The sequence below is a fragment of the Rhipicephalus sanguineus genome, chromosome 1, assembly GCF_013339695.2.
Source record: "Rhipicephalus sanguineus isolate Rsan-2018 chromosome 1, BIME_Rsan_1.4, whole genome shotgun sequence".
Lineage (NCBI taxonomy): Eukaryota > Metazoa > Arthropoda > Arachnida > Ixodida > Ixodidae > Rhipicephalus > Rhipicephalus sanguineus.
This window is the reverse complement of record NC_051176.1, coordinates 16307904-16335746: the sequence shown is the minus strand read 5'-3', so window position 1 is coordinate 16335746 and position 27843 is coordinate 16307904. Positions and strand designations below refer to the sequence as shown.

General features: G+C 48.3%; 1 protein-coding gene across 1 annotated transcript in view; it reads right to left on the bottom strand.

Annotated features, from left to right (window-relative positions):
* The window catches only part of LOC119389661 (AP-3 complex subunit mu-2), a 101682-nt gene extending 76377 nt beyond the window's left edge, over positions 1–25305 (bottom strand). Inside the window, exons 1-4 of the mRNA XM_037657022.2 lie at positions 25001–25305; positions 18016–18200; positions 13134–13246; positions 3025–3146 (exon numbers count right to left, since the gene is read on the bottom strand). Of these exons, the coding sequence (XP_037512950.1) occupies positions 3025–3146; positions 13134–13246; positions 18016–18200; positions 25001–25035 (455 nt within the window). The 5' untranslated portion in view covers positions 25036–25305. The remainder of the gene's footprint in view (positions 1–3024; positions 3147–13133; positions 13247–18015; positions 18201–25000) is intronic.
* Positions 25306–27843: the final 2538 nt, after the last annotated feature.

Below are 27843 nucleotides of genomic sequence, written 5' to 3'. Positions count from 1 at the left end.
AAAGAAATTTGCATTGGGGACATTTTACCACTGCATCACTAGAGACTACTAGTAAGAATCTGTCCACTCTGCTGCTGCAACATCGAAATCGATTTTTGCAGTTGCAGGGGTGGAAGCAGGCTTGAGTGTCTTGGAGCAGCTCAGGGAGCAGGAATAATGCTGTTTTGGAGCAGCTTTGGAGCACCAAAATGTGTGTTTTGGAGCAATGCAAGTTAATTTTGGAGCAGAATTCTAGGATCAAATATCATTGTTTAACTTTTTTTTATTTCTGGTAAACACAAGAAATTCCAACGATTTTAGAAAACATTCAATACTGATGAACCAACCACACTTAACGCAAATGAAACACACACACGTTATCATTAAAACATCACAGCTGTGATAGAGCAATGACTCTGGAAAACGAGATAAGCGATGTTCTGAATAGCTTGAATAGCTACAATTGACTAGACTGACAAATGAAAAACGTTAATGGTAACGAACGTTTTTCAGCAGCGGCTTTTCACGCCACGTATGCAGGGTTGCTACATTTTCGTCAAAAGCCTACGCCGGCTTCAAAAAGTTCCTTCGAAATTTGCGAAGGCCAGCGCCGTCTGGAGGCATTGGAAGTAATCAAAGAAGCACGCGTCTGCACCCTAAACTAGAGCACTGCACGGGCCGGATTTTACGGCCCAAGCCCGGCCCAGGCCCGCTTTATGAAGCCCGAGCCAAGCCCGGGCCCGTGGTTTCAAGCGCGGGCCCAGCCCGGGCCTGGGCGTACATGACCGAACCCGAATCCTCTAGCAGGCCCGACCCGGGCCTGCTAGAGGATTTTAGTTGTTGATGATGATGATTAATGATGCCGTGCGCTTTGTAGCGGGCGATCGGACGCAAAATCCGGTGTGTACATACATCGAAATGTTGCTTTGCCCGTGGTTGTAGCTCAGCGGTTAAGCTGTTTCGCTGTTAAGTCCAAGGACGCAGGTGCGATTCCCGCGGCCACGGCGGCCGCAATTTGATAGGGGCGAAATGCAAGAACACCCGTGTATATACTTATCTTTAGGTGCACGTTAGAGAACTCAAGGTGGTCGAAATTGATCCGGTGCCACTACGGCGTGCCTCGTAATCATATCGTGGTTTTGGCACGTAATACCAAGGAATATAAATGAAATGTACCATGTGTGTCAACCTCAAATAAAAGACCGAAATCTTTATTCCTCCCATGGCGTGTTTATAAGGAAACCCACCACGATGTACTTGTTACTTTGACAAAGTCTGGTCCAGCAGACGAAACGTTAGTGAAAATATACAGTGCCAATCTATATCTATACTGGTGAAAAAAAATGGCACTTCAACTGTTTTTGTATTTTTATTGCTAAGCTTTACTAAGAGCCAGCTCTTTGCACGTGTCACTTCAGCTTGGCGCAGTATACCTTGGACCATGCAATGCATAACGTTCGCATGTGCTCGAAGGCCCGACTTACGCCTTTTAATGAGCGGGTCCGAGTCCAGCCCGGCCCGCAGCTTCAAGCCCGGGCCCGGCCCAGGCCCGCGGCTTCAAGCCCGGGCCCGGCCCGAGCCCAGCCCAGGCCTGCCGGAAAACGCTTCGAACGGCCCGGCCCGCGGGCCGGGCCCGTGCAGTGCTCTACCCTAAACTCCGCTTGTCGGATGAACGGGCAATGTGCCGCGCGAGGCGTTTTCTTTTCTACTTCGAGTAGGAAGACGCGGCGGCGTGATTTTGAGATGGCGTTCGTCAAAATGATGTGCGCGACCCTCCGACCACGCATCAGTCACGCATGAAATCAAGCCATTCGGGACGCAACAGCGCGATATCGCGAAGGCGTTCGTCAAAAAACACGCGCATCCCTCCAAGCGCGCGTAAATCGCACCAAAAACTGCGCCATGCGGTTCCACCTTTTCCCTTCAAGTTCCCTTCCAAGATCTGTCAATTATTGGTGTCTGTTATACGCACGCAAATATGGTACTTGAGATGCGATGATACTAGATGACGCAAGCGCACAATTCGTATCCCGTAGTTTTGTTTTCGTACTACCTCACATTCGTCTTTTCAGTAATAAACGTTCCAAGTGTCTCTCTTGTTCTTTTTTGTATATTTCTTCACTTGCCACCTCATATGCCAAGCCACACACAGCAACGGCAGCGAGCGGCATGTCATGTTGTGCTGTGGATGGTACGAGCTACAGCATACTCGACCACGAGCCGAGCGCGGGTTGTGACGAGCCAAAATCGAATAACGTGACTGATCGCACTAGCGAGACTAAGCTCGTCGCTGCACGAGCGCGTTTACATGCTGCATTTATAACGTCTAAAGGCTTGTGTGCAATGCAAAAAATTCTGCACAAGGAGAGGCATGCTCTCACAAAAAAAAAAAATGAGTTTCACAAATGGTCCAACCGACTTACACAGACCAAAGCCCTGTGAGTGGTTTCGTGGTTGGTAGTGGCTTCATTGACCACAGACGGATAAAACAAATTTTTCTTTCTCATTCACATTTATGACACAAAATCCATATTACACACTCAGCTATACAGCGGTTTCCTTAATGCAAAGTTTCTAAATAATGGTCGTGCGCTTACGTGTGCGGCAGCTGCTTGCACTATCCTCATGGCTTCACATCAAATTAAATATTCACAGTAAATAGAACCTTTTTGACAATATGAAGCGTCAACGCACTTTTATTCATGTTCGCAATCCCAGGCCACGATGACAGCAACCGCCTCGTGCGTGCAGCGCGCCAGAAAACTTCGTTGCCACCGGTGTCACAACCGAAATATGGCCGCGCAACTCACTTTCTTCTAGCTAGCTCCTGTACAGGCTCGCTAGCATTTCTGCGCCTTCGACAACGTCATGAGAGCGCGCCAAGTGATGATGATGATGATATAAGCTTGCATAGGCGCGCCATGACACGGATGACAGCAGCACATAAAGGCACCAAACGTAGCCTCGGTGATCGGTTCCGGAAGTGCACCAGAGCCCATTGCGGAGGCCGGGCACCAAAGACCGCTTCCACCCCTGCCAACTTACTTTGTCCGACCTGTGACAGTGTTGGCGAGGGTTCTCAGGATGTTTGGTGGCTTGATCAGCTCCTTCAGGATGTTGGACTCCGTCGCGAGCGGGAAGCCATTGTCCAGCATTTCATCCAGAAGCTGCAATTTTACACTAATCTGTTCACCCGTGTACATCTGCCACCAGTGAAGATTACTCGTAATAAGCATGGCAAAAATGCTGCACTGCTGCCGTCCGACATAACAACATTCTCACATTGATATTCTAGCTTAAAGGGACCCTGCAAAACTTTTCCAGCACGGTCAGAAAACGCTGCCGATCGGTGGTCGAGGCTTCCGACAACACGCGAGCCTACCATTATAGTGCAGCACACGGCCTGGAATTTACAATTAATTTTCAAAGTCAGCTAGACATTGTTCCCTCTTCTTTCAACAAATGACGCCATATGCCCAAATGACCGTGCCATACACCCAAATTCATGGCCATTGGCCGACTTGAATATCGTGAGCTGCATAATTACCGAGGTCACTACGAGAGGCCATCATGTGTCTGCGCACTTGCGATCACATTGAAAGCCGTGAGTTTGAAAAAAAAACAAAAAGCGCTCAAGGTAACTTCTTTCCTCCGTGCCATCCCTCCCTGCTTAGCTTGCAGCGGGCTCGTCGGGGCGAGAGAAAGCAATTGCAGCATGCGACACATCTCTGCAACTCCGCTCGTACTGGACGGATTGTGAACATTTTTGCGGCGGTCGATTCGAGAGGCAATAAACTCCTTTAGTGAAGCCATTCGACGGTTACTTGGAAAAGTGTTGCAGGGCCCCTTAAAACATAAACAGTAGAGCATAACTTAACAAGTACATAAAACAAGTACACATGTTTGTACTGCTTCCAACAAGCTCTTTCGCACATAACCGTGGTTGCAAATTTGTTATGTTTGTAAGAAAATTAGAAATGTGCTTCCACTGTGCCAAAACTGCTTCATTCTTTTGCTGGAAATGGTATAAACCAGCGTTTCCCAGATCCTCTGGCCTCAAGAAACCCCAACAGCTTTTTCGGAGTGCTGGGAAACCCTTCCCCTATTTCCACCTAGGAGTACGTGTTTCAAGTCTCACTACGAGGGGAAAATGCCACCTCTGGATCCCGCCTAACCAAAGTATCTTTCATCTCAAAAGTCATCGCTCTTGAAGAGGAACTTGCGATCATACAGAAGATAAAAAAGTGATTCCTTTTTTCAACACTCCACCAGTCATACTGCAGTGCATTTAGGTACAATGCACCATAAACAGTGTCTTCATGCAAACAAAGTGTCAGATGCACAGAAGATCATTGCACCTTATGCAAAAAAAAAATAAGGTTAGCGTAGATGTTGACTGCACTGCAGAACGGCCTACATTAGGCAGCAAGACTAATTCGAAATGTCTGTGTGATCCGCAGCTGCGTGACACTGTGCCTTTTTTGCGCATCAAAGTATTCGTCACATGCAGGGCTGGGCAAAGATACTTTGAAATTGTATCGCGATACGATACAAGATACTCAGGCAAGAAGTATTTGAGATACAGATACAAGATACTGCAACACTGATTGTATCTGATACGATACATTCCAATTGTATCTTAAGATACTTCGATACATTCTCAAATTTGTTAATATATATGCATATATATGCTATATAATGCAGCACTAAACGCCTATGCACATAAATGTTTGCTTGAAAATTTATGAGCTGCGACCTATTGTGTTTCATTTGAATGAAAACTCTGTTAGTATCTCAAAAGTTTTGTACTTCTTGTTCAAGGTATATACGTTTCATTCCGAAACAACTTCTTGGCGTTGTTTTAGCGGCTTAACATAACAGCTCTTTATATATTTCGCTGATAGCGGTTCTTGCTTGTAGCTTTTCTAACTGATGGGAGCTAGTCGCCGCTCTCATTGCTGACCAGCAAGCCGGTTGTCAAGTAACCATATGAACTTCTATAAGAAGCCTCCGCACGATGGTGCAAATACCGCTGTGGAGTTCAACCTTGCCGGTAAACATATTACGGTTTTCGCAATAACGGATCACCGGACAGGTGTACGTCACCAAGAACATGTGCAGCCCAGAAACGTTTCAGACGTATTGTACGGTTGCGCAAAGCGCTGCAGGACACCGCCGCTATTCACGTTATTGACACTTATAGATCCGATTACCTGGTGATTCGCAACAGTAAAATGATTCAGGGAAGAGTAAACAACGAAAACAAATATATCTAAGTAAAATAGAAAAGCGATTCCGAAACACAGCGAGTAAGTATAGAAACACGATACAAGAGGCACCCCCAAGAATTAATAATTGTTGCGTTTTACGTAGAAAAACCACGATATTGCTACATGCATATTGCCAGCCCCTTGAACCATTGCGTGTGTGTGCCGGACGAGGAGAAGGAAGATCTCTCTCCGCTCGGGCTCTGAGCTGAACCGGTCAGCGCTGCAACGGCTACTGAAAATATATCGTGTAAATAGTCTACGGTCTAGTCTACCGAGTCGTCATTCACGCAACATATTTGGTGGAGGTGGAGCGTTCCCCGTCCTCACCACGAAGCTTCGCAGCGGCCTCACCGTCCAGTATCCGGCCATGGCTACCACTACCAACAGCCCGTATCCGTCTACAGCTGAGGCGTCAACCACAACGTACCTTACGGTGTCCCACCCCCGCGACCCCGGTACATTTTCCGCCCAAGCTGGCCTTGACGTTGACTACTGGCTCAGCATGTACGAGCGTGTTAGCCAAACTCACCGATGGGACCCCACCATGATGCTTGCCAACGTAATCTTCTACTTGGGAGGCACCCCGTGTGTCTGGTTCGAGACTCATGAGACCGAGCTCACCAGCTGGGACATTTTCAAGGAGCGACTGCGCGACATATTTGGAGACCCGTCCGGTCGCCAAGTGGCAGCACGAAAAGAACTTGCAACCCGTGTCCAGTCATCGACCGAGTCGTACGTCTCGTATATTCAGGATGTACTCGCGCTGTGCCGAAAAGTGGACGAGCAAATGTCCGAGGTTGACAAGGTGGGCCACGTACTCAAAGGCATCGCGGACGACGCTTTCAATTTGCTCGTCTACACAAATGTCTCGACCATCGACCTCATCATTAAGGAATGCCGCCGCTTCGAAAGGGCCAAAAGCCGCCGCGTAGTGCCTCAATTCGCTCGGCTACCGAACACGGCTGTCACGTCAACGTGCTCCGATCTCGGCGCCACCCCACCCTTTGAGGAGAATGTGACCCGCATCGTTCGACGGGAGCTTGAAGCGGCAAGTCCAGCGCCCTTCCACACACCTCCCTTCGACCAAGCCGCTGTCCCAGCACCCCCCACGGTCTCTGTTATTCAGGCCGTCGTGCGGCAAGAAATTGCCAATCTCGGTTTTCCTGTCGCCTGCTCAGTCTCTCGACCCGAATACCAGACCGACGCCGACGAGTGCACCACGCAGTGACTCCTATTTTCCTCCGAGATCCCGCAACCCATCGGAATGGAGAACTCCCGACGACAAACCCATCTGCTTCCGCTGCCACCGGGTGGGTCATGTCTCCCGTCACTGCCGCACCACCTGGACGCCGCCTTATTGGGGCCAATTTTCGTCGCCTACTCGCCCATACGCTACACCTCGCCAGTATTCTCCCAGCCGTACGTACGCTGCCTCTGACGCACCCAACGGCCGCCCTACTGCTCGGTCCCCGTCGCCCCAACGCCGTCGTTCCCCGTCGCCTCAACCACGCCGCTATACCTCGCCGCCCAACTACGTCTCGTCCCGGATGGAAAACTAGGTCGTGCAGCTCCTGGAGGTAGTGCTGCATCATTGTCCTCTGAACCAAATCCTCCGTTGACGCTCACTACGAACACGAACTTAATTGATCTTCAAGTGGACGGTATTTCTATGACGGCGTTAATTGATACTGGAGCTCAGGTGTCCATCATCAGCGCGCATCTCTGCCGTCGACTTAGGAAAGTACTGACACCTGCTACAACTAAAGCCGTACGCGTCGCCGATGGCGGAACTGTTGCCGTCACGGGCATGTGTACCGCTCGAATAAGCATTGCCGGCCGCCACGTTCCCGTCCTCTTTACCGTGCTCAGCAGTTGCCCTCACGACCTCATCTTGGGGATGGACTTCCTCTCGACACATTCTGCCCTGATCGACTGTTCTGCCGGTACTCTTTGCTTGGAGCTTCCTCTTCTGCCAGATACTAGCCCCAAACTCCAGAACAGCCTCTGTACCACAGAATTTATCCGCATGCCGCCTAAAGCCCTAACATTCGTCGAATTGGCAACGTCTTCACCGGTGCTTGACGGGGACTACGTCGTCACGCCTATTGCTGATGTCCTTTTGGCGCGCGACATCACTGTACCACACTGCGTTGTCACCTTAGCCGCTAACCGGATACATCTCCCTGTTGTAAATTTCGGCTTCACGAAGCAAGTGCTACCCCAAGGCATCTCAGTCGCCACGCTCCGATCCTTATCAGATGACCACGTCACCATTTTCGCTGCCGACGTGTGCTCAGATGTTCCTTGTCGGCCGCCAGATACCACAGACCTCGACATGGCATTGCGTCACATGATCGCCCCGGACCTCGAACCTGAGCAGTCAGCCGCTCTAACCCGCCTTTTAGCTTCTTACCGCGACATCTTCGACGGCGATAATCGACCACTAGGCCAGACTTCTCTTGTAAAGCACCGCATCAACACCGGTGATTCTCTTCCCATTCACCGCCGACCATATCGGGTGTCTGCCGCCGAACGCACGGTCATTCAACAAGAAGTGAACAAGATGCTAGCCAGAGGCATTATTGAACCCTCATCGAGCCCTTGGGCGTCACCCGTCGTGCTCGTTAAAAAGAAAGACGACACGTGGCGCTTCTGCGTTGATTACCGCCATCTGAATCGAATTACGAAAAAGGACGTTTACCCTTTACCTCGAATTGACGACGCTCTTGACTGCCTACACGGCGCGCGCTACTTTTCTTCAATAGACCTACGCTCTGGCTACTGGCAGATTGCTATGGATGAGAAAGACCAAGAAAAGACTGCGTTTGTAACTCCGGATGGCCTATACCACTTCAAGGTTATGCCGTTCGGTTTGTGCAACGCCCCAGCCACGTTCGAGCGTATGATGGACTCTCTGCTACAAGGATTCAAATGGACAACCTGCCTTTGTTACCTCGACGATGTCCTTGTATATTCGCCTACATTTGAGACCCACCTTCGGCGTTTGGCAGCTATTCTTGACGTCTTCCGCAGAGCTGGCCTCCAATTGAACTCCTCGAAGTGCCACTTCGGCCGCCGGCAGATTACCGTCTTGGGCCACCTCGTCGATGCTTCAGGTGTGCGGCCAGACCCAGAGAAAATTCGTGCAGTCACGAGTTTTCCTGTACCCCAATCAGCGAAGGACGTCCGGAGTTTTGTGGGACTCTGTTCCTACTTCAGAAGGTTCGTGGAAGATTTTGCAACAATCGCTCGACCACTCACTGAACTTCTGAAGAAAGACGTGCCTTTTACGTGGGGTCCGGCTCAAACCGCCGCTTTTTCTCGCCTCGTCACACTTTTGACAACGCCGCCTATATTGGCCCACTTTGACCCATCCGCTCCGACTGAGGTCCGAACCGATGCTAGTGGTCACGGGATCGGAGCCGTCCTAGCCCAATGACAACAGGGACGCAACCGCGTTATCGCCTACGCCAGCCGCCTACTTACAGCTGCCGAGCGCAACTATTCCATTACAGGGCGTGAATGCCTTGCTCTTGTCTGGGCAGTCTTGAAGTTCCGCCCATATTTATATGGCACGCATTTCTCTGTAATAACGGACCATCATGCGCTCTGTTGGCTTTCCTCACTAAAGGATCCTACGGGCCGGCTTGGTCGCTGGGCTCTGCGACTCCAAGAATATACCTACACAGTGACGTACAAGTCGGGCCGCCTACACCAGGACGCAGACTGCCTGTCCCGCTACCCGGTCGATGAATCGAGCAGCGTCCCTGACACCGACGCCGACGCTTGCGTCTATTCCGTTTCTTTACTGACAAACATCGGCGACGAACAACGCAGAGATGCTTCCTTGCGTACTATCATCGAACGCCTAGAATCATCGTCTACCGACCGGTCCCATCGCTCGTTCGTCCTCCAAGATGGTGCACTCTACCGCCACAATTTTCACCCAGATGGACCAGCCCTGCTGCTTGTTATTCCGAAACACCTCCGCTCGGCTGTCCTTCACGAACTTCATGACCTTCCAACGGCCGGTCACCTTGGTGTATCGCGCACTTACGACCGGATCCGCCGACGCTTCTTTTGGCCAGGGCTTGCACGCTCCGTGAGAAGATACATTGCGGCGTGTGAGAAATGTCAGCGCCGCAAGACACCATCGACGCTTCCCGCCGGGTGCCTTCAACCCCTTGACATTTCGTCAGAACCGTTCTTTCGCGTTGGCTTAGACCTACTTGGCCCGTTTCCCCTGTCTTCCTCCGGCAACAGGTGGATAGCTGTGGCCACAGACTACGCCACGCGCTACGCCATCACAAGAGCTCTTCCAACAAGCTGCGCCACAGATGTCGCCGACTTCCTCCTACACGACGTGATTTTGCAACATGGAGCTCCACGCCAGCTGCTTACGGACCGTGGCCGCACATTTCTGTCGAAGGTCATAGCCGAAATTCTGCAGTCATGTGAAACGTGGCACAAGCTCACTACGTCCTACCATCCGCAGACAAATGGCCTAACCGAGCGTCTCAATCGAACACTTACAGACATGCTTGCGAAGTATGTTTCCTCCGACCACTCTGACTGGGACCTTGCTTTGCCGTACGTGACATTTGCGTACAATTCTTCGCGCCACGACCCTGCCGGTTACTCTCCATTCTTTCTGTTGTTCGGCCGACAACCAACGTTGCCCCTAGACACCATCATCCCATTTCCCGCCGAACCGACCAGCGAATATGCCCTTGACGCTATCACCAGGGCTGCTCATGCACGTGAAACCGCCCGCACTCGCCTCTTGACTTCTCAAGAAAACCAACGGCGGTTGTACGATCGCAAGCACCGAGACGTTCACTTCTCGCCCGGTTCTTTGGTCCTGCTGTGGTCTCCCACCCGGCACGTTGGGATGTCGGAAAAACTAATGTCTCGATACACAGGTCCATACAGAGTCCTTCGTGCGGTTACCCCTGTAACCTATGAAATCGCTCCTGTCGCCTCGTCGCCTTCATCTTCAATACAGGCCAGCGATATCGTACATGTCGCACGCTTGAAGCCCTACCACTCTCCAAGTGACGTTGACATCTGATGCGCCGAGACGGCGCTTCTGCCGCCGGGGATTATGCTACATGCATATTGCCAGCCCCTTGAACCATTGCGCGTGTGTGCCGGACGAGGAGAAGGAAGATCTCTCTCCACTCGGGCTCTGAGCTGAACCGGTCAGCGCTGCAACGGCTACTGAAAATATATCGTGTAAATAGTCTACGGTCTAGTCTACCGAGTCGTCATTCACGCAACAATATGATTATGAAAGACTCTGTATGGAGGGCTCCGGAAATTTTGAGCACCTAGGGTTCTAAGACCTACATAAATGCACACGGGCCTCTACCATTTTCCCTCCATCGAAATCCGGCTACCGCGACCTTCGGGCCAGCAGTCAAGCGCCATAAGCACTGGACCACCGCGGCGGGTAACCCCTAATAGCTACAGTTAAATTCGGTGCCTATGGAAAATGGCGTAAAACGACTCTTTGGGACACTCATGAGAAAAACGGAGCATTTGGTATAACAGTGTTTCTCGAATATCTTTGCCAACGTATTTAAGATGGCGCCTAATATTTTACGTTATTATAATGCAAACTCAAATTTGCTAATTTACTTAGCAGTAAGCAGAATTATCGTTACTGTAACTCCAGGCGTGCTCGGATTATTATATATTTGTTCTCAACATCAGCTTTACATAACAGTACATTCAAGTGGAATACAAGTATATAAACTTATATTCCACTTGAAGAAGAACAGAAGCAGAAAGGACACAGACAGTTAAAACTAGGAATAAAGCAGAGCGCTTACATTGGCAGCACGTTAAAGGCATATTGCAGTAAGCAGACCGGCAGAAAAAAAAAACAATATTTGCTCATTATTTTTCACCCATAAGCGGTACTCAAACTGTGTGATTAATTCACGGGCTACAAAATTTGGTATCATGTGTTGTATGCTTTTACAGTATTCTCGAGTTAGAGACATAGAGGCATAGGTAATCTACGGAATGGAAAAGAAGGGCAGCTAAAAAATAACTCCTGCTAACAATCAAATTATGATTTTAAAAACTCTTTGAATAAAAGAAAACAGACGTACGCCAAGATAGCGTCTGTTAGGTGAATGCTTGTTCTGATAAATCCAGCATCGGTACCGTTGGTGTTATAGCTGTTAGAATCTTATTTGCATATAAGTGAATCTCATTCCATGTAATGCGAACTTACATTCACAAGACCCTTCAAATCGACGAAGTGTGAAAGCCACGAGAGGCAAAGCAACCCGCCATTCTTGCATTCTTCAGACTTCGTACACGAAACATCACACAAGAGGAACTTCGATAATGACTTTACAGCGGCATCAACATGTGTGCGAAAGACGTCGCACGCGGCACAGGAGGGTGGCTAAGTGCTAAGTGTCATGGCACTGACAAAACTAAAAAAAAAAACGATTAAACAAAAATTCGGCTGGGCGCAGACGTTCGCGCGCTTGTCTGTCGAGACGACGCGAGCGCCACCTCGTAACTCTGCTCAACCAATATATAGGGATGCTCAGAGCTTATCGCCTATCCTCGCTGAAAAACTCTTGCGGAAAGATAAAATAATGTCACTGCCTTTAGTTTTATTCCGGTGACTTAGTGGCAGCAGTATCAGCTTGAGAAGCTCGAGCTCAGCCAAAGTTTATTGCTTCGCACGGTGGTGGTGCGATCGCAGTATCTTGTATCTTAAGATACACGATACATTCTTCAATGTATCGGAAATACAGATACAGATACTTGTTTTGCGAGACGTATCGCGATACAGATACAAGTTACCCAAAAAGTATCTAAGATAGTATCGAAGATACATGTATCTTCGATACTGCCCAGCACTGGTCACATGGTTTGAATACAAAACAGACGTGGTGCGGTGACAAATTAGTGTGTATACAAACTGCGCCATGCGGACATCAATGCACCTTGAGCCACAAATAATAAAAAAACACATCCCATATATCTGTTGCAAAATGCTGCTTTGACAGCCATCATCATGTGCCAGTAACAAGACAGCCAGTGCATGCTCATGTATTACAGACTGAATTAAAAGCTCATGCAGCCATCATGGATACACAAATTTCAAGGTGTGCAAAATGAAAATGAGCATCTACATCTTGCACTGCAATAGTCCTTTGCATCATCCCAAAGAGAATGCAGAAGGAATTCTGAAAATTGAAATGCACGAGCAAAAGTTGTTAACCTAAAGAAAGCTTAAGGTTAAACGTAGTGACTAAATGTGATGAATACCAAACACGACCGTAGTACCCAACCAATCAAAGCGAACTGTGCAGATCACGTGCCTTTGCACCACATCCAGTAGCTAAAAAAGCACTGATGTACAACACTGCAGCTGGTGAGGAAACTGATTTCGGGAGCAAATTAAAATATCGAGACACCGATTTTAGCTCTCACACCATACAGGCATCATAAAGCTATAAAGTAAATAAACGTAGAACAAAAAGAATTGAAATAATTTGGGATGCAGGGCACCTTTAAGCACCACTGCCACGTGGGTTTCTTAGTGCCCACAGAATACAGAAGCGCAGATGAGACGTTCAATCTAAAATGCAATGAAAATTTCTTCTTTCAACCAATTAATTGTGCGATAAAAAAGGAGGAAGACGGAACTAGGTTGCATTCATTCTAACAGTTCACAGAACACTAAAACGCCTTCCAAAAAACCTAGCTTTAGAACTTTTGGTGTAAACCAATGATGAGGCAATAATAAATGATCACAGATTGTACAGCCAGATGGCCTTGGCATACAAGTGTTATTACCCTCCCTCGCCAAAACACGAACAGACAAAACGAAAGCATGTCAATAAGGTGTACCTCATAAACAACCACATAATGCTCCTTAATAAGGAACTCTGTGCAATCGCTGAAGTAGTCCACGAACGTATCCACCACACGATGCAGGAATTCGATCACAAACAGCGGTGGCACTGCAAGGAGAAGGTGAGAAAACTAGGGTTGGAATAATGTCCCACAGATCCAGAGGACAATAACAAAAAAATCACGCCATATTCACGAAGTGAATGATGATGAGTGGGCGAAGCTCCGGAGGTAATCTGGTGAACCGTCAATCCCCGTAAATTTTGCCCACTCAATCATCATACAAAGACCTGACAGACAAACGCGGGGGTCCTCATATATGGCGTTAAGATCAGGGGAACGTTTGTTGTCGGCGTTGCCGTTTAGCCTTTCGAGGGCGAAAGCGCGTTCACGATTGTTTTCATCCATGGCAATGCCTCCTTTATTAGCAGGTTCATGTGAAGCAGTTACTACCGTATTTACTCGAATCTAAGCCCACGTTTTTTTCGAAAAAAATTATGTGCGAAAGTGGGGAGGTCGGCTTAGATTCGAGTACCATGATTTGACCGCAGCCGCCACTTACCTAAAGGCCCGGCCACGCTAGCGGCATGGCGGCTCACCATGTGCCGACCTCAGGCTACCGTATGCAGACGGCTCTGCATACACGTCCGAGGCTCATTTTCTTCGCGACATCCTACGGTAGCTGCATGGCAACAAGGTCACTCAGGCTCAGCGGCAGAGTGGCGGTCCCGATGGCTACTCAGGCCGACCGCGTCATATGCTTCGTACTGTCCATTGTTCCGAAATCTCGCAGTCCCACATTCATGCAGCAAAGGCCATCGAGCCGGCAAGATTTCACGCCAGCAAAGGCAGGCAAAGGTGGATCAGGTGACAACGACGAAAAATAAACCTACGTACAGTGAACTCCCGTTAAGAGGAACTCGGTTAAGACGAATTCTCGCTTATACCGAACAACACGGGACCATTTGTTTGGTTTCCCATAGACTCAATGCAAAAAAAATTCGCTTAAGACGAACCGCCCAACTGTACTCTTCTGTTAAGACGAACTTTCGCGATGATCGACAATGCTAGCGATTCTGCGAAACGAACACTGCAGTCTTAGTGGGGCAAAGACGAAAAAAAGCACTTCCTGGAGCAAAGACACGAAGCAAATCGCGACGCGGAGGGCGCGAGATAAACGAAGAAGACCGGTCAGCGGATAAAGCCAGAATACCCTCTCACCCCCAGCCTGTGGGTGGAGGAGGTGTGGGCTTTATCAGCAAAGAAAGCAACAAAAAGAGTGGGGGATTTACAACTTGGACCCCCAAGCCATTGCGTCCAAGCAACTCAGCGTATAATGACTGTCAAGGCAATAGCACGCGACCGAGGCGTATCCAGAAGTGGTCTTAGAGCCAGCAAAACAGGCTCACAGAAGAAAACGAACTGCCAGGACAATAAATTTTACATTCTTTGAAGGAAAATTGTGCTTGTCTCTTAATTTTTTTTTCTAATCGTCAACATAGGAGCGTGTTACAGTTTTATCATTAAAATGTGGTAGCAAATATCTTCACGAGCATTTTTATTTTTGAATATGCGAAATCGGGTGCTCGTAAGATTCGTGTATATACTCTGCTTGAAGGCATAGTCTTTATCTAGATGAGCCAAATAAATGCTTTTTCTTGTCTTTTTGCCCCCCATTGTAAGTCTACTCCATTCATTGTTTTCATGTAACATATTTGGATGCACTTGGCATGTTAGCATCTCTCTTTTTGGGGGCACTTCTGATAAGCCGAACTCCTGATAAGACGAACAGATGACCGCGGTCCCTTCGAGTTCGTCTTAACGGGAGTCTACTGTAGTATGTGTCTACGGAGTGCACACTTGTGCAATAAAAATGCTGGGTTTTCTGCTGATAAAACCGTGTTTTCTTTTGTTAATTCAGCCTGCATTCGAGGTAAGTTTTTTTTTTTTCTAGCCTTGAGAATTTCAGGGGTCGGCCTGCAATCGAGGGCAGCCTAGATTCAAGTAAATACAGTATTATGTTCACACAACCCAACAAAACAATCTTTGCACAATGCCACATTTGAGGCCCACCCACGAACACGCCAGAATATTGAGGGGGGAAAAAATGCTTCATGCAGCATGACCCACAGAAATTTCTAAAGATTGTACAGTCGAACACTGATATATCAAACCCACATATATCGAATTTTAGGCTATATCGAACTCGTAAGTTATCGCCTTGAAAATCCTTTGTAAAAGTATAGAAATTCGCACGTTTATATCGAACGGTATTTTCACCCGCCAATGGATATATCAAACACCGCACGAGCTGGAAGGCGCGCTTCAGCACTCGCTGCACCCCATGACCTTCGCGACATGGCACCTCCACCAACACCCGATACGCTCGAAAAACATGAGGGCGAGAGGGCTCAGACTGTACTCCTGTTGGGCGCATTCTCCGACTTGCGGAACGGCTTTTTTTTTTCTTTTTTCTCTCTCTCTCTCTCGCTCTTTCTCATGCTTTCCCCGCGTTACCGGCGGCTCGGAGAGCAGGAACGAAGGAGCCGGCGGCTTCTTCCTTTTCTTTCTTTTTTTGTTGCTGTTTTGTGAGTTTTATTAAGTCAACCACAGCCCGCGCCTTTCATATTTGCTCAGCCAACCATAGCTCGCGCCTTTCATACATCGCTGCTGCCCTCGCAGGTAGCCCAAGTAGCCATCGCCGCCATCGCGAATGATCGAGAGCGCTTTGTTGGCAGAGTCCACTTCCGTGAGTTGTCGCATACCACCGCATTCCTCTTTTGCGTGCGTGCTGTCCATGCTGTGCAAAGGCGCTGTGGACTGCTTGAATTTTCGACTTCTCGTGTAGCAATGGCCAGCGTCAAGAAGCACAAGAACCTTGACTTTGCGACGAAGTTGAAAGCCACACAGCGTGTTGAGGCGGGCGAAAAAAGTTTGGCAGTGGCGTACGACATCGGGATACCACGGAGCACGCTGAGCACCTTGTTGAAGAAAAAGGAAGATATCAAGGCAAAGGCAGCAGAGCAGCGAACGTCAGGAGCCTGTCGTGTGCGCGCTCCTGCCCAGGGGAAAGTAGAACAGGCACTCTATGCCTGGTTCTTAGAAGTGCGCGCAAAGAACATTCCTGCGGATGGCCCAATGCTGATCAACTATCTTCGCAGTTGAGCGTTCCACGCTTCGATGCCAAAGCACAGCAGGTGCGCATGTGTTAGGAAAATCCTCTCCTTTCCCTCCATCTTCTCCGTGTTCCAGAAGCGTATATAATTGCACCGCAAAAATAAATGCATTTGTTGGTAGTCAGCACTAGTCCTGTTTCATCTGTCTCGTTCTTGTGTTTTCACGCTGTTTTTTACTATGAATGTGTACCAACAAGCTCGAGTCCACATGCTTATCAATGCTGATGGCTAAGGCCAAATGGTTTGCCGCTGCACTCGGTGAAGACAGTTTCACCGACAACACCGGGTGGCTTCACCGATTTAAGCAATGCTACAACACCGTCGGCAAAACCATTTCTGGCGAAAGCGAAGCCGTAAGCAGCCAGGACATCCAGCAGTGGATGACAAAGGAGTGGCCGGAAATCTCCGCGAAGTTTTCACCTGCGGAAATCTTCAACACCGACGAGACCGGTCTATTTTGGCAAATGCTGCCAAGCAAGACTCTCGACATCCGGGGTAGCACCGTGTCACGGCGGCAAAATGAGTAAAGTCCGCGTGAGCGTTCTGCTGGCAGCCAACATGGATGGGTCTCGGAAGCTCCAGCCCTTTGTGATCGGGAAAGCAAGGGCACCGTGCTGTTTCAAGGACTCTAAGCAGCTCCCCGTTAGCTATGCATCGAACAAGAAGGTGTGGATGACACATCAGCTGTTCACAGAATGGCAGAAAGCGTGGGATGTTGAGCTGGGCAAGTCGGGGCATCGCGCTTGCCTTCTCGTGGACAACTGCTCGGCCCACCACACCACCTGCGAGCTCAAAAACATTGAGCTGAAGTTTCTGCCGGCCAACACGACAGCGAAGCTGCAATCGCTCGACCAGGGCATCATCAAGTCCTTCAAGGTGGGCTACAGGAGGCGACTCCTTCATAGGCTGCTGGTCAACCTCCGCATGGGCACCGAGCTGAAGGATGACCTGCTCGGTGCCATTCAAATGATGACGGGCGCCTGGCGTGACGTGAAGACGGACACTGTGGCCAACTGCTTCCAGAAGGCAGGCTTCGTGACGGCAGAACTTCCAGAAACCGGTGAAGACTGCGATGACAAGCGCATAGACGACGCATTTCGAGAGTTGTCGTCCCTCTTCCCAACTGCCGTACCACCCGAAGTGTCTGCGGACGATTTCGTGGAAGCAGACTGCAATGTTCAGGCTGTTGCGAGCCTCGCTGACGAGGACATTGTAGCTGCGGTCGCAGGGACCCAGGATGCCCAGGCTGACAGCTCAAGTGGCAACGAAGATCGTCCGGACGAGGCGGCGGCTACACGCGCGTACTCCGCCGCTGAAGTGGCGGCAGCTTTCGGCTTAATTCACCGTTGTTGCGGCGACATGGAGGGAACCGGGCTGTCGCACCTGGACAGCCTCGATTTCGAGGACAAAGAAGCAGGCCAAGATAAGCGATTTTTTTTCACACAAATGAAACATTCTGTTGCATCGTGTGTGCGGAATTAGTTGTCATCCTTGAATGCGCCGATTGTAGGTGTTCGTCCGCCACTGGTAAGGTCTCGGGGCCTGCATTGTTTTATATCGAATTTTTCATATATCGAACTAATTCGCGATCCCCTTCGAGTTCGGTATATCCGTGTTCGACTGTACTATGTCTGTCACCGAAATAAGTTCCTTGAAAGATTGCCTCAGTTTCCTCCCACCAACGCTGTTCTATGCGCTCTCACCCTCGGACATGGTGACGGCTACAAAGAACATCTTGTTGCGGTAGATGTTGATGAGGTAGTGATGCGGGGCCGAGATGACAGGCGGGATATCCTCCGGGCTGGCAGCCTTCTTTTGCACGTCGAAGAAGTAGTCGCACACCGACCGATGGATGACACTCTTCCAGTGCTTCTCCATGAAGACATCCCTGCAGTCAAAAGGGCGCAGTAAATTATGCGTCTCGCTACATTATTTTATTTACACGTAGCCCACCAAGAACAGATGCCCTCAACCGCCAATGTAAAACAGTGAAAAAAAAATGCTAGCAATCAAAAGCATCGAAAAAGGCAACAAGGCCGATGTGGTGGCAAAGAATGCCAAAACAAAAACAACTTGGTTCGAAACGCATTATGTGATGCGGGGAGTAAATAAAAGTAGCTATCAACAATACTGTAACGTGTGGTCGTGACGTCGACGAAGACAGCAGTCAGCACATCCGAGATGAAACTGTTTATTTGGCCGAACTTGTGGCCGGGAAACAAAGTCAAACTACAGCAATACACTGACAGCGGCGAACAGAGCGTCGACCTTCGATCAACTGACAAGCGGTGAAGCGCGTCTGCATTTATACATGTGCCGTCGAATATTCCAGCGTTATCACTGGTTGTCGCGCAAGTTCTAGAATAAGCTCGAGTGTTCGCGTCTTGCGCGCAATCTTAACAAAACGATCTACACTAATTGTGAAGCATCTCGAACAATGAGGCGCGGTTTGCGCTAAACGTTGCTTACAGTCTTTGTGGGCGAAAATAGAGTACAGCAAAAGTGATAATAAGAAATGCACGTGGCAATACAGAAGCTGTCAATTACATCGGGTAAGTCTGGCTGAGCCCTGATGAGTGCACAACACTAGCTACTCCCATGCTAAGCATACAAGTTTATTCAAAGGTATACTTGCATGTCACACATTACAGTGTGGAGCTACAATAATAATAATATCTGGGGTTTAACGTCCCAAAATCACGATATGATTATGAGAGATACCATAGTGGAGGGCTCCGGAAATTTCGACCACCTGGGGTTCTTAACGTGCACCTAAATCTAAGTACATGGGCCTCAGACATTTTCGCCTCCACCGAAAATGCAGCTGCCGCGGCCGGGATTCGATACCGCGACCTTCGGGTCAGCAGTCGAGCACCATAACCACAAGGCCACCATGGTGGGGCATGTGGAACCACAGTTTGTAATAGATGCCCACAGTTACAGCGGTAACTCAAATTGTCCTGCCCCAGGCTACATTACATATAATAGCTATCTCTTGACAAACTCTGGTGTCTGTCTAACCACGTTACTGGGTGATCCAACAGGCATAGCATCAGGCTCAAAGTCAACCACTCATCCAACATGGGTCCTTGTGACAAACAAGACACAGTTCAAGATGAGGCTTGCAAAATGGCCGAACAAGGGCTTCTACTGTGTGAACAAGCAGACCTGTCTTCATATTGGTCCCCAGTTTCATCTTGAATCCCGACTAGCCCAACACACTTGCATTTATTACATTCAAAATCCATTCCCCATGAATTCTTGTTTGCTGAGGCCTTCTTTTCTCCATGTGAGCTCGGTAAAGTTTACATTCCGTATGTTTGAAGCACGCACTTTCATTATCATTATTTACAGTTACACTTGAAATTATGTTACAATTTGTATCTGTAATTGTATTACCTAGTGTATATGCCTACCTGCTATAATCCTTTAGGATTGACAGTCTATTCAAATAATAATAAATAAGTGCAATGCAATGGAGTCCCTACCCAACAAGTACCGCCTGAAACAGTACCGTAATAACATCCTCTATCTTGGCAGGCACAGGATTACCTGGGCTTGATGGAAAACAGCAAGGACAGTGGGCGCAGCCACAACAAAGCTGTTGTCTTTTATCATCAGCTGTCCTCTTAATGCGTTAAAATGTGGGAAGACTGCACTGATGCAGGTTTCCCACATGCCTCCACAAATAAGCACTTCATTTTGTCTATTTTCTTTTGAAGCCCAGTATAGTGAAATCTAGCCCTGCTGCTTCATGCACAACACGGGCCAACAGGTTTCGTGCTCATCCTTTCATGCAGTAAACAACTTTGGGACAGCGAAAGAACTGTCAGTTGATCCAAGGTGGTACTGAAAAATACTAATCACAGATAAAGTATGTTCAATGTCACAACCCCTCCAATTGTGGCAACTGGCTTTGAAAGACATTCAACCCCTCTCTTGTCCTGTGTCAAATTTTGCACTACGTGATCAGTCAACATTTTCAGCCATGCAAGCATGAATTGCTGCTTTTGCCCTCATCTCTCTGAGGAAACTTTAGGGAAAAGTTACTAGGAATGCAATCTGTGATGTTGCAAGATGGTTATATGTGATGGTTATAGTGAGCTTGTCTGTGTTACTTCTTCGTCCTCGTTCTTGTTTTGCGCCAACGATTTTCTAACCAACAATGCACTAACTAGCCTGACAGCATACGTTATTGAGTTATATGAAAGCTTTCCTCACATTCTGTACTGCAGTGAGTACTATGCGTCTCTGGGCATAATGATAAATGTGCAACCATTACACCTGTCACCTTAGCATGAACTGCAAGGCACGAGTTGTCGGCCATGCACTCATTTACTTCCTCGTTTACTGACAACCGTACACAGTCAGGATATGGGAAATGGCGGGCCTTCAGAGCAATTAGGAAAGTGGCACTACTTCAAGTTACACTAACAGAAACCATGAATTTTTCCGACAACACTCTAGATGAAAGTGTCGCTGTTTGTGAACTTTTCTTAAAGGGCCAGCAAACAACCCCAAGGTCCAAAAATTGTAATGAAGAGAACTATGCACACTTTCGCTGTGTGAACATGCTGCAAGAATTTTGCGAGTATGTGCTATAATAAGGAAGTTATAGGGGTTAGAACATCTGTTTCAACTGATTTCAAATTTTCGCGCTGCCTCGCCACCCTTCTCCGCCACAGGGAGGAGAAGGCATAGCCCGTCGTCATGACTCCGCCCACTTCGGCAACGCTACACGACATCAGCAATTGATGTCATCGGCGAGCTCGTTCAGTCACAATGCACTTCCGCTTGCTGCGGCTCCTGGTTGTTTATTGTTTACATTGTCGCAAGGGCTCCGTAACTTGACGGGCAGTTTTTGGCTCTTCGGTATTTTTAAACCTTTGTGACAGTTCACAACGCAGCAGGAATGCGTGCTTGCTTTCCAAGACGACAAAGGGGCATGAGAGAAAAGCGTGGAGAACCCCGCTTAAAACCAAGCAAGCGCGACCCGTCCGAGCTACCGGGGATTCCCCAGCTCGATTTGCAGCCAACAACTGAACAACGCTTCCTCCACGTGTTGCTCATGTTGAAGGCGAAGTGCGCGCAGGTAATATGCAGTGCGAGGAATATACACGCAACAAACCGACAAATGGGTGGCCGAAACCGCATCGCCCCAGGGCCAAGAAACAAGGCGCAGTTTCGTAGCGGTGGGTGGACACAGGAGCTGACATTAACTTGTTATGACCTGGTTTAGACCACTCGACGAGCTCAGTGGTACGTAAAGTTGCCCATGGGCAAGTTTGCGTCACTGCGTGTACGAGGGGGATTGGTCAAGCGAAGGAAAGAGGCGTGGGAATCGTTCTTCGAAATGGAGGGTCTGCACGGCGCACAGGGCTGCAATATTCGGAAAATGTGATCGCCGCGGTCCACTGTACGAATTGGCGAGCTTGTTTGGAGGGTGTAAAAAAAAAGTCTGAGCCTGTTTACTGGCCCTTTAAGCAGCCTTGGAGCAACACTGAGACATGAAAGATCCAGCCTTGTTTCCAACGTGGTGTGGCCCAAAAGCTTGCTGACAATTGCTCAAATATAGCTTGCATGGAATGAAGGTTTTATGAAAACTCTCAATTCTCTTGTAGCCTTTATTTTAAAGGCAAAACCTCAAGGAAATGTGACCTTGAGCAAAAAGCTGGCGTGTTGTACAAAATGTCACGACAGCCTGAGCACCTCATGATATTCACTATTATGTGTGTTAAAGTCATAGGTAGGCAAACTGAGTCAACTCACTCAGGCTCAGATCGAGTCTGAGTTACAGTTCGGTGAGCTTGAGTCCGAGTGAGTCTGGTTGAGGAAAATTTTGGCGAGTCCAAGTGAGCTCTAAACGAAAAATATATTTCTTGAGTGAGTCTGAGTGAGCTCCACATTTTTTCCAACCTAAGGTTAAAGTTAGCGCACCTTGCAATGCTGCCGTTGTATACTATTTAGGTTGTGTCAGTAAGAAGCATTAAAGAGAAACAGCAAATCAGTTTAGACTGACATAGCAGTCTTTCAATACTATTTTTGTTAATTGCACAATAAGGGCTTGATTACTATAAGAGAAACTCAAGGCCAAATTTGACTGTCTTGAATTCTATGCCAAAACAATAGCACTGCAAGACTGGTGGGATGTCACTTATTTTTATGGATGCACTCATATTTGGGTCATTGTAGTAGAGTACAAGTTATTGAAATTTTCCAAGTTGGATCTCTAGACCCTTTAGAACATAGCCCCCATCTAAATCAAACAAAACTAAGTAGTTTTGTATTGTTTATTGTCATGCTACCTTCAAGGGTAGCATTACAATAAAAGAAAAGCACCCTCCCTGCAGTGCGTGTAACTGTTAAAGCTGAAAAAGGAAATTATTCCAGCTTTGTTGTTTGTGCAAACTGTGCCAGCCTGCTGGGCCAAACCATGCTAGGCAACAGAAACTACGTTAGCCATGAGAATCACCACTAGTGGCTTGCCAAGGCATGCTATGCACAAAAGAAGACATTCCAATGCAAAGCCCAACCAGTTGTGCAACTTCCGACTGGTTAGTGCAATCCTACCACATCGTACACATTACTTCTGGTTTAATTTCTCTAGTTTCATTTTTGCATTTTCATCAAAACATATCAACATTCTTATGTAGCAGCTTTGCCCTTGTACTACATGCCTCTCCAGCATGCACTTTTTTGCTTTAACAGTGTACCTCAATTAAGATAACTGATTTCATTAATCGCTTGGCACTTATTTTTTTTTTGCATCTCTATCTCTCACAGTGTCTCTATTTGCTACTACTATACATAGCTTGCATTGACGTCCCCGTGGCCGCCATCTTTGTGAACAAACTGGTTGAGAATGCGCGCAGCAAGAAACGGTGACATCAGATTAGTGCCCCCTCCAATCCTTTGTGTTCCCCCTTGGCGCAGCTGGCGAACAGACGAAAGCGAGGACAGCACAAAAGAATGCGCTAATGAGATAAAAAGCCACGGTGGCCGCCATGTTTGTGAACAAGCGCAGAGACCCTGTCTGTGACGCCACGTACAAGCCATGTGCTTCTCAACCACACTATCGTGTTGCGTGCCCCAAAAGTGGATTAAAAAATGTCGCCTCGATCCCATGCCAATAGGTTTGAAACTACAGTGCCAACTGCATTGAAACAAGAGTTGGTTGGGATTCACCTTGAACTCAGTCACAGCGCAACACTACACATCCTTCATTTTTGTCCTTGTCTAGTGTTGCGCTGTAACAAGATGCATTGCAACTGCAGGTTTTACTGATGCTCTCCTTTGCTTTCTCGCTAGTTACTCTAATGTTATCAAACACCCAGCGTTACGATGATCATCACAGAAGCAAGCATAAGTGAAGTCAAGACATCATTCACATTAGGACCCACTAATATTCCAAGCATTCCACAGAGGGGTCATGACAACACTACGGTACACACAATGCAAGAGATTGAGCACCTTGGTAGTTTCACTAGAATGAATTGTAGTGTACACTATCTTCACTGCCAGTTCAGTTTAAGCGGAAGTCAGCAAAAAGAAGGGTACCATTTAAGCACACTTCATAAAGATCTGTGCCTACATATGGGCAGTAAGTCGGTGCCCACATTCCATCTATCCAGCAGTTACAGTTTGGCACATTTCACCTGAAGTAAAATTCGTTGTGAACAAACCCTATACACCAGGCATTGAACAAATGAACGAAAGCAACAACAGCTTTGCGGGTTTCGTAATGTAGATGCGCCGAGCAAAATGCACAAACGAGTAACTGAATAATGGACAGGACGAGTGGTGCGCACCACTCGCCCTGTCCACTTATTCCGTCACCCGCTTGTGCATTTCGCTCAGCGCATCTACATTAGAATGCCATACCAACTAGCCCAAATTGAAGCTTTGCTGGTTTGCTTCACTCATTATCCTGAGGCAGTTCACTACATGAAACTCTGGCGAGAACAAGCATGGCATGCACGTCTTCGTGACGCACGTAGTTATCTAATGAACTTTTGACGTTTGCAATGATATTATGCGCTTACAGAACACAAATGTGAACAACGGGTACATGTACCCCAGCAAAGGGTCGTCGGAAAGCATTACACCTTATTAAAAGTTAAAAAGCGTGAACAATGTTTAGGTCAAATAACTACAGGCGCTTCCTGCGCGGCACGAACTGTAATCCGAATTGTTGAGTATACCGTACAATCGACTGTCTAGCATGAGCAATGTCCACCCACGAAGTAAGTTTTTACATTTGTGTGCAGTCACTGTCGGCACCACAATGGTAGGGGCCGATTATGAGTTGCCACCGGCCAGGGAATGACACAATCGACGGCTTAAGTTCAATAGGGTCGCGAGAGAGAACATTAGGGCAACTTTCGAGATGCGTAACAGGCGAGAAGGCATCAACCAATCAGGGGCGGCGCCAGGATTTTTTTACTGGGGGGGCACCCACGTTCCTTCAGGGGGGCAGGGAGGCTGGAAACATATGCATTGTATTTTGACTATGCTTGCTCTTGGGGGGACAAAGGGGGGGCAGGCGGAAATTTTGGGGGGGCTGGAGCCCCCCCAAACCCCCCACTGGCGCCGCCCCTGCAACCAATAAATAAATGACACGGACAGGCCGGCTGTGTGTGAACGGTATGGAGCAAAAGCAAAATCACTAACATGTCAAGCACATCTTACCCAGAGCCATTTATGACGAAAACGCTGTGGATCATGGTGGCCGAGTAGTTATCCCGCCCTTCCCGACGAAGCTTTTTTTTTCGTTGCAGTTAACCAATTGATAACGGCGGCTACAACATGGCACGCGGGCTCGGCTGACAAGACGGCCTGCGACTAGAGAAACCGCTACAAATTAGTGGATTCGCTCTAATTGATATCCCAATAGGCAAAGAGTTAGGCGGTGCTCGGTCGTAAGCAACGCATGCTGAACATCACGAGCAGCTGACCGATCAACGCCGCCCCACGATTAGCCACCTTACCGACTACTACTGCTACTACCACTACCACCACTACGCCACTACTACCGCGATCCGCTGACACTTGCCGACGCGGCACGGGAAAGTTGCAACTTGCCGACAGGAAAGCAAGTGGCGCCAACGGCGCCAACGACGCTTTAATACTGAGCACTCGAATTGTTAGTTCAGTTGCAATGGCTACAAATAAAACAACCCCCGTAAAACTTTAAAGGTGCTCATTTATATTAACTGGTTATTAGCCTGCAATAACAAATCCCGCCTCCTTTTTTTTTTTTTTTTGGCAGAGACGTGTGACCGCGCCACCGCGCGCTCTGGCGTTAGTGCTGGCGTGGCCACCGCTGTAGAGGTGTGCGCCGAGACGTCGGCGCGCCGCCGCCGAGGCCAACTGATCGGCGCGCCGCCGCCGCCGACGTATTACTACAGTGTACTAGAAGGGGGCAGTGGAACGAACGAAGCGGCCGCGCCGCATCTCGGGTGATGCTCCGACGGGCGATAGTAGCGGCGGCGCTGTAGTCACTTTGTACTGAAGCTGTGGAGAGCGTCTGCGTTTGGAGCGCGCGCGTCGCAGCCTACGAAAGAGTGTAATTGCGCATTTTGAGCGCGTTTAATGCATTACTGAGCTTTAATCGGTGTCTCAACGCCTGCTAGGTGCATGGTGCACGAGTGAATATGCAGGGGTGCCGAAATTGCGCCGCCATATTCCCTGTTCTTGGAGCCTGTCGATCCCCAAAGAAGGCGACAATCGAATTTTGCGCACATGCACCTAGCTGCTCACTGATTGCAGTGCGGTTTGCAAGCAACACTTCGAGCCGCGCTACACTATAAGTGACTACGAACACTGACTACGAAGAAATAACAAACCAGCGACGAAAGCCTACAATTCTTCTGCCGGCAGCCTCTACGATATATCCAATGCGCTCGACTGTTTCATGAGTAACCTGAGTACAAATAACTCTATCACAATATTTATATTAGTAACGGCTGAGTTCTGCCAGTTTCGCGCATTTTCTTTAATGTCGAAAAGCTACCTTGTTTCAACAGCGTGCTTCCGTGGTTACTGTGGATCGGTTATGTGACCTCCGAGGGCTTAACGCGTACCAGGGTGCCGTGCAAGGTAGCCGAGCCGAAGGCGCGCGTTCACCTCCGAAGCACAAACTTCATGCATCAAGGCGTATTTAAAGCATATTGAAATGCGCAGATGTAAATATAGCCCGTCGGTTATTCCGCCTAAATTCACTACAATCAGTTCTCCTCTTCAATGAACAGCTTATATTGCACTTTTCCTGATCTTCTAAACGATGCCATTACAAAAGCTTCTTTTTGGCAATGTTTTGTATTACAATTTGATTGCTTTATTTGTAAAGTGTCAAAAGGGAAGCCAGGAGGGGCGGTGGTGCTCTATGCTTTGCGATATTATGTTTTTATATAGCATATGTGCATATATATATTTACACGCACAAATACGGACAATAAAGTATCCCCTCCCCACCCGGCGCCTAGCAATAACAATATCCGTGCAACGCCCCTGAGGACGACCGTTATTTGTACCGGTCGAGTTACCTTTGAGTTCCAATACCTTTGAGCCCTCGTAATGTAGAAAAAGTCATATTTACACAGCGCCTTTGTAAAGATACACACCGTACACGCAGCTTCGCCAACGCGCGGTAAATGTTCGGTGTGCTTTCGGCAGAATATCAGCACACAGCTTTCTGAGCACAGTTGAATTCCATTACAGCAGCTCAGTTACTCGGAATAAACTAGACGCCGAAGCACTACCAGAAGAAAGCATTAAGACAGAAGAAATTAGAATAAAGGCACGCGATTTGTTTCCTCTGTCTCTTTCTTCTGGCGATCGTTCAGGGTCTAGTTAATTGACGCAATTGTTCTAACTAGCCCAGCAATGAGTTCGGCTCAATTACACCGAGATCGTAAATCTTCACGGTCGGTGTCAGCCTGTTTTCATTTTTATATTTTGCGTACTTTCCAGCAGTCACTTCGGCTACAAGAATTGACTTGCAGTATCTCTCAAATATATGAAGCAAGCATCCATTAAAATCTTTAGAGTTTCTTCCATTAAGGCTTAGGACGACAAGTCCTACGCTTAATAATGATAGACACGCAACGAAAGCCGCATCAGTGCCGATTAGCCGGGCGCCGCCGACGCACGCTCCCAGTTTCTAGCGCGCGGCGGTGCGCGCCTTCAGTACCGAGCGAGTGCAGCGCCGCCGCTACGGTCGACGCGGAAGGGGAGAAACGGGAGAGTATTTCGGCCGCGCGTTAAAAAAGTCACGTGGTACACAGAGCTGCTCCGCGCGCGGCGGTCGCGGTTGCCTAGACGACGAAGACGCGGCCGCGACGGCACTCCGACCGTCGTTGGGTTCTGCGGCAGTGCCATGTTTCCTTTGGTATTACAAAGTATTCAGTGGGCATTGCGATGAAGCAGTGACTGCATGAGCTGCACGTCACAGCGCACAAATGCAACATTCAAGGGTAAAATTTAGCACAGCTTCACTGACTTGGCGTCGCGAAGACTGATGAAACTGCGGA